The sequence below is a fragment of the Otolemur garnettii genome, unplaced genomic scaffold, assembly GCF_000181295.1.
Source record: "Otolemur garnettii isolate 467f Iridium unplaced genomic scaffold, OtoGar3 scaffold00013, whole genome shotgun sequence".
In the NCBI taxonomy this organism is placed as follows: domain Eukaryota; kingdom Metazoa; phylum Chordata; class Mammalia; order Primates; family Galagidae; genus Otolemur; species Otolemur garnettii.
Window position 1 is genome coordinate 28,866,512 of NW_003852408.1, and position 7,980 is coordinate 28,874,491.

General features: G+C 43.8%; 1 protein-coding gene across 1 annotated transcript in view; it reads right to left on the reverse strand.

Annotated features, from left to right (window-relative positions):
- The window catches only part of KIAA2012 (KIAA2012 ortholog), a 112,771-nt gene that overhangs the window by 23,092 nt on the left and 81,699 nt on the right, over positions 1 to 7,980 (reverse strand). Inside the window, exon 15 of the mRNA XM_023510383.1 lies at positions 2,927 to 2,999. Coding sequence (XP_023366151.1) covers positions 2,927 to 2,999 — 73 coding nt within the window. The remainder of the gene's footprint in view (positions 1 to 2,926; positions 3,000 to 7,980) is intronic.

Consider the following 7,980-nt stretch of genomic DNA (forward strand, 5'->3'; position numbering starts at 1 on the left):
TGTTTGGCGGGCCCGGGCTGGGGATTCGAACCCGCCACCTTAGGTGTATGTGGCTGGCGCCTTAGCCGCTTGAGCCACAGGCGCCGAGCCTACCTATTATTTTTTAAAAAGAACAGATTAAATTGAGTTGCTGCCAAATTCAGATAAATAAATACTAGAAACAAGGTCCAGGGCAGTGGTTTAAAAGTATGGTTAAAAGAATCACCTGGGAAATTACTAAAAATACAAATTGTCATTCCTCAGCCTAGATCTTCTGAATCAGAAATCATGGGGGTGGTGCCAATGAATCTTTATTTTATTTATTTATTATTTGCAGTCTTTTGGCTGGGGCTGGGTTTGAACCTGCCATCTCCTGCATATGGGGCTGGCGCTCTACTCCTTTGAGCCAGAGGTGCTGCCCCATGAATCTTTATTTTAAGGCTTCCAGGTGGTGCTGATGCACACTAAAGTTTGAGAACCATTTGCCTGGGAAATAAAAAAGAATTGAAAGGGTATTTTCCTTGGACTTTGGAGATGGAGTGGGTGGGGAGAAAGGAAAATTTTGAGTTCAAAACAAGAGCAATTGCCCAAATCTCCTTTGATTTGGAGGTTGCTAATTTGGCCTATTTGGTGAGAACTTGCATGTGATATTCTCACCAAGTCGAAGATTCACAGTATTCTCACTGGAGGTTGGCGCTGGCTCACTGCTCATAATTAACCACGAAGATCATAACTTAATTTAGAGTAGGAAAAAATCCTGACAAGTAGAGCCATAAGACCTTTGTGAGGTGACGGGGAGGACTGATCCTTAAATAGTTAAAAAGAATTTCTTGGCACTTGGCACTCCCTCATTTTTTTCTCTTCAAAGACTTGAAATCCTTTTTTAAACATTAGCATTTATCATTCAGGACAGGCAAATGCCTTCTTTAATTTTCTGCAGTGATATTTCATTGCATTAAAGATGGTCAGAATAACCTTTATGGAACTCAGCTGGAGCCTGCCCTTCTGGGGAAGGAGACAGGAAATCTGTTTTGACTGACGTGGTCATTGCTTGGATCTGGCCATGTTCTGTGCTGCCTAAAACCTTCATTGCACTTGGCCAAGAAATTGGAACCCTGTCAGTGTTCACAGTCTGCAGATATGATTTATGACATGGAAGATCTGAAGGCTGGAGTAGGTTTCTTCGGCTACTGTCACTCAGCTTTGAAAACAGAAGTGGTGAAAGCCTCATATTAGCAGAGACCTTGCTGAAAAACTTGACCAAACCCAGGGATCAGGCCACTGTAATATGTTACTGTCTGATAACCAGAAACAGTGAGATCTTTTAAAATTGGTATGAAAATTATCTTTGACTAGGATGTCAGTTGAAAGAAATGATAAAAGATATAAACAGATAAAGATTAAGTTTAGTTTAAATCCAAAGTCTGTGACTTTGCACAGTTATCTTATGTACTTTTCTGGTCTCCTTCACCCTACAGGGGTCCAGAGGAGATAGGAGGAGGTATGGTGTCATTTCCCAGATGGCTAAACAATGACCACAAGAGGATAGATATGTACTTGCTGTGATATCCAAGTTGAGATTAACATTCACTAAAAGGTTACTTTACATGAATTACTTCATCTGTTCCTCATGTGTTCCTTATGTTTTCAGATGGGGACACTGAGGCAAGGAAGATGAGGCAGAGGCAGTCCAACTCCAGAGCCCATGAGCAGCTCAGCAGCTCAGACCTGCAGCTGCTATCCTGCATGGAGCGCTTTTATGTGAATCAGAAAAAGGGGCCTCAGGCCAGGCGTGGTGGCTCACTCTTGTAATCCCAGCACTCTGGGAGGCTGAGGCAGCAGGATCACTTGAGCTCAGGAATTCGAGAGCAGTCTGAGCAAGAGTAAGACCTCTGTCTCTATTAAATACAGAAAAAATTGGCTGGGCATAGTGGGAGGCACCTGTAGCCCCAGCTACTTAGAAGGCTGAGGCATGAGGATCTTTCGGACCCAGGAGTTTGAAGTTGCTGTGAACTAGGCTGATGCCATGGCATTCTAGCCTGGGCAACAGAGTAAGACTCTGTCTCAAAAAAAAAAGGAAAAGAAAAGAAAAAGGCGCCTCAGTAGGAGAGCCAAGTAGGAGAAGGAGCCCCTTTGGGTGAAGGTGGCCCAGTACAGGGTACATGGATTAGGCAGCAGAGCATAGGCTGGATTTCAGCCCCGGCGTGCCACCTCTGCTGGATACCTTTGCACAGCCAACAAGAAGCTCCTGTCTGGTCCTACATACGCTTCTTGGTATGCAGAGACTCTCTTGTGTCCGTCTGAGGAAGTGCTAGCTGGGAAGCATCATGTAGCATCCCAAGTACCCCCGGAAAGAGTTTAGAGTCTAGTTCAGGGCCTGGAAATATGGACAAGCCCAAGAAGCCCAGTGGTCCAGGTCCAATATTTCCTAGAAGCATCAACTATCATCACCTATCAACTATCATCATCAAATGCAGCATCATTTTTGGAGGAAGCCATAGTCAAGTAGCTCTGGCCACCCAGAGCTGTAGGTGACAGGGGCTGGGTCTCTAAAGTTAATAGTCTGTCCTCTAGGAAGGGGACCTCAGCCAGCACACCTGCATATCCAAGGCCCCCAGGAAAGTGAGAACAAGAAAGTGGATGTGCATGTGGGCTTTTTTGTAAGGTTCCCAAAGTCTCTACTCTTACATCAATCTGCAGCCTCTGGCAGGAAAGAAATCTTTCAATAAATCCAAGGACATGAAGCATGTTACTATCATTTGACTTGTGATGCAGCAAGTGATGCATTAACACATTGGACTGTGCATTAACTCAGCACAGTCTGTGTTCTGACTTACGGACACATGGCCTGAAAGTGAATGGAAGGGTCATTCCCCATTAACATCTTTTAGCAGTGCGAAGTTTTTCTGACAATCTTGTGTATGAAACCCACCCGAGCTGTCTCTACCTTGGCTGTCTTGATGACTTTCTCTGGGGGATTCCTCTGGTTCTTCATGATAGTCCAGTGCATCTTCACTGTCCTGCTGGGTTAATGCACAACAAAGAATGCATAAGAAAAAATAAATGCAAACACTCCTGTGGTCTGTGCCCTTCAGTGAAAGAGAAACCAGTGTTTTTAGTAGTTCTTCTCTTTCTTTGTCAACTTGCTTTAACTTAAGTGCACAAGAAGGCTACTACTACTAGATGGATGGGCTCAAAGAGCAAGGCAGGGCTCGGCGCCTGTGGCTCAAGCGGCTAAGGCGCCAGCCACATACACCTAAGGTGGCAGGATCGAATCCAGCCTGGGCCCGCCAAACAACAATGATGGCTGCAACCAAAAAAAGTAGCCGGGCATTGTGGTGGGCGCCTGTGGTCCCAGCTACTTGGGAGGCAGAGGCAGGAGACTCGCTTAAGCCCAGGAGTTGGAGGTTGCTGTGAGCTGGGATAGCTTGAGGCTCTGTCTCAAAAAAAAACAAAGAGCAAGGCAGGCGTGGCAGCAACCTTGAACACTGTTAGGTTGCTAGTTATACTTATTTGGATGGAGTCTTGTCCCATTCATTGGCGAAGTGCTCGATGCCTGGCCTATGTAGGAGTTTACCGAGGGAAAAATGTCGTAGGCAAAGTCCAACTGGCAGAAGGGAGGAGGGCACACGACTACTGCAGAGTCTGAGAGAAGCTGGCGGGGCGTGGAGGAGTCAGACTCCCAGGCCTTGAAAGCAGGTTAAGGATGTTGGTCTTTATCTTGAGGACAAATGGAAGGCATTGAAGTTTTAAATCAGGGAAGCTGAAGGGTCAGCCTAGCCTTTTGTGGAGTTCCCAGGATTACCACATATTGGATTTTTATCACATTCCATCCTCTCTTTGCAATACCACCACCCAGAAGCCTCTACAATAGTGGTTCTCAACTCTGGCTACACATTAGAATTATTTGAGGAGTTTCAAAACATGTACCTCCCAGGACTTAATCCCAAACAATAAAATCAGACTTTCTGGAGCTGGGATGTTTTTAAGGTCTCTAAGTTGCTTCCAATATGAGAATCACTGGAATAGCAGCTCTTTAGTACCAAAGGAACATGGCAGGTAGGTAAGCTCCTCGTATCTTCTGTGGCCAGCTCTGGCCCCTTGTCGCCTGGATCCCTTCTCCATCCACAGCTTCAGTTCAGCAATAGAGCTAGAATCTGACGTGAAAGACCCTGGGAGTTTCTCTTGGTTTACCCTCATCCTAGGTGATAATCAACTTTCCACTTTGTTATCAAAGATGCAACCTGCTTTGGAAGAGAAAATTAATTATCTACTAATTTGGCACTTTCTTTAATCCCCCTCTGAGTTTTCTCACTTGGTGACTTTTTTACACTGAGTTTCTCACTTGTTAGCTTAGTATTTGTAGCTGATGAGATGCTGACATGAAAAAGCTAAGGCAGATAAAGAATTTTCTTTCTTTCTGGTTTCTCTTTTTGGAGACAGAGCTGATTTGGCCTGGGTACAGTAAAAAATTCATTCCTGAATAATTGGAGAGGTTTAAAGAAATACAGTAGGAAAAACCTACCTTTGGTGATAGCAAACAGCTAAGCTAGAAGACTAGAAAGAGAGAATTGTTTTTAAAAATCCCTGTTTATAATCAAGCAAGAAATTGGATTAAAAGGGAGAAGCAAGGTTCTTCTTTAGAAGAATTTCAAAGCCAAGAAGGGTAAACCTTTAGCTTCAACAACATGCAGCTACAAGCCTTCAGGGGCAAAGAATACTCTTCTCATTTCACAGATGGGGAGATGGAGGCAGAGTCAGAGATTTGGAAAAAATCTTCAGGTGAATTCTTATCAGAAAAAGAAATAGTCTTAATTTGAAACTTTATACACTCAGTTGTATATTGTTTAGAAAAGTCTTTAAAAAATCCCATCATTCTTAGATATATAAGCACATATGTGAAATGATTTACACCTAATTCATTCATTGAATTGGAAATAACCTAAATGTCCATTAATTTTGGACTACTCAAATAAATTATGGTTAGTTTATACAATGGAATACCATGCAACCATTAAAAGGAGCAAAGCATCTCTATGAATTAACATAGAAAGAACTCCAAGACATATTAAGTAAAACATATTAAGACTCTGGGCATGGTGTTGGTGTGCAGTGGTTAGGGCACCAGCCACATACACCAAGACTAGTGGGTTTGACCCCGGCTCAGGCCTGCTGTTTAAATAGCTGGGCATTGTGGCAGGCATCTGTAGTCCCAGCTTCTTGGGAGGCTGAGGGAAGAGAATCACTTAAGCCCAAGAGTTTGGGGTTGCTGTAAGCTGTGACACCATGGCACTCTACTGAGGGCGACATAGTGAGACTTTGTCTCAAAAAAAAAAAAAATTAAAACTCTGGAAAATATGAATAATATGGCAAAATTTGCATCAATATCTATCTGTGTATTTATTTAACTGTACTTGTTTATACATGCATTCTAAATCGCAGGAAGGGCACAAGGGAAACTAGCAACAGAGGTTGTTCTAGGGAAGTAAACTGAGTGGCTGAAAGGCACCTTGTTTTCTTTTTTTCTTTCTGTTTTTTTTTTTTTTTTTTTTGAGACAGTCTCTCTCTATGGCTTAGGCTAGAATACTGTGATGTCAGCCTCGCTCACAGCAACCTCAAACTCCTGGGTTCAGGCAATCCTGCCTCAGCCTCCTGAGTAGCTGGGACTACAGGCACCTGGCACAATGCCTGGCTAATTTTTTCTATTTTTAGGGTCTTGCTTTTGCTCAGGCTGGAACTCCTGAGTTCAAGTGATCCTCCACCTTGGTCTCCTAAAGTGCTAGGATTATAGGTATGAGCCACTTCACCGAGGCCTGTCACTTTTAGTATGAGTTATAATGACTAAACCAAGTAATAGAAACACAGGTGATAACGCTTGGTGAGTGAGCAAAACCAACTGAGGGACTGCAAATTCAAATCCCAGCTCTGGTATTCTGGCCAAGTCATCTGCTCTTTCTCTGCTTATTCAGCTAATGAACATTTATTGAGTGTCTGCTGTTTGCCAGATGCTGTGCTAGGCATTGAGCACTCAAAGATGAAAGATCTATTCATGGGATGTTCCTGACTTGTGGGGAAATGGCAAGTCAGTTTGCAATGCAGTGTGATAAATGTTGTGGCACATCATGACAGGTTTCTGCCGGGCCTCATGGGAGGTGAAGCTAAATTAGGCTGGAAAGGTTTGTTTACCAGCAGACACAGTGCTAAATCTTGCAGGAAGGGAAGGTAGGACAATTCTAGGCAGAGGAAACAGCACATACTGTTTGGGGGCAGTTTGGTGCAGGAGACAGTGTGGGGACAATTTAAATTAGACACAGGACAGATGTTACACGTTGAAATTCGGAGCTTTAAAGAAACTGCATTTGTCGTATTTTTTATTTTTAAAAGAAATCTATATCTGATGCAGGGAATTTAACCAGAAGCCCAATGGAGGCACAGTAAATAATTTTAAGCAAACCTGTGATAAGCCTGAACTATATTTAGAAAGAGCACTGACAGCAGTGTGGTATTATAGGACTGGAGGGGCTGAGGGGGAGGAGAGTCACAAACACTGCGTAAACACAATCTACAGTATTGAAACCAGCATGTGACAGTTTCCTGAGTGGCTGGGGTTCAGGTACTGGAGTCCTTACTCTTACACTTCAGATCATGGGAGTTTCTTAACCCATGAGCCTCAGTTTCTTTAACTGTACATGAAAGGCACTGGACGAATGATCTTAGGTTCTTATCTGTCGTTGGAAAACCTGTTGGGCCTGCCTTCCATCCTTATGCATAGGCGCCTGTAGGTCAGTGGTTAGGGCACCATCCACTTGGACCTTGCACCAGGGCTGGTGGGTTCAAACCCGGCCTTGGCCTGTTAAACAACAATGACAACAACAACAACAACAACAACAACGAATAGCTGAGCATTGTGGCAGGCTCCTGTAGTCCCAGTTATTTGGGAGGCTGAGGCAAGAGAATTGCTTAAGCCCAAGAGTTTGAGATTGCTGTGAGCTGTGACGCCATGGCACTCTAGTGAGGGTGACATAGTAAGACTGTCTGGGGGAAAAAAAAGTGAGACTCCTATCTCTACTAAAAATAGAGAAAATGAGGCTGGACAAGGTGGCTCATTCATTTCAAAGAATGTTCACATCTAGAAATGACTCAATTTGTAAGGAAGCCTATAGCCCAGCACTCTGGGAGGCCAAGGCAGGTGGATCGCATGAGCGAGACCAGCCTAAGCAAAAGTGAGAACCTGTGTCTACTAAAAATAAAGAAAAACTAGCAGGGCGTTGTGGCAGGAGCCTATAGTTCCAGATACTCAGGATACTGAAGCAAGAGGATTGCTCAAGTCCAAAAGTTAGTCTGAGGTTGCTGTATGCTATGATGACATCATGGCATTCTACCCAGGGCAAAAGAGACTCTGTCTCAAAATAAATAAATAAATAATAAAAAGCAAAACAAAACTGACTTACAAAAATCATAAGGTACCTTATGTTATTAACATTAAGATAGATTATCAAATCTCTGCTCCCCCTCAGGTTCTGAAGCCGGAACAAAGAGGTACGATTAACTCTTCACAGGAACAAAACAGACAGACCTCATCAATATCCGGTATTGTGGGTTTTGCCCTTTGAATCTTATTAATAGCTCTGTTTGCTGCCAGCCATGTGACAGATCATCTTTGAGCCTCGGTTTCCTCATCTGCACAGTGGAGATCTGCACATTTATCAGAAGGGATGACGGGAAGATTAAACAAGGTTCAGTATGGGAGGGGCCTGGAAGGATCAGTGAAGTTTGTTTCTTTCTTCCTTACAAATTGAGTCATTTCTAGATGTGAACATTCTTTGAAAATTATCATGTCGGCTCGGTGCCTATGGCTCAAGTGGCTAAGGCGCCAGCCACATACACCTAAGGTGGCAGTTTCGAATCTAGCCTGGGCCCGCCAAAACAACAATGACGGCTGCAACCAAAAAATAGCCGGGCATTGTGGTGGGCGCCTGTGGTCCCAGCTACTTGGGAGGC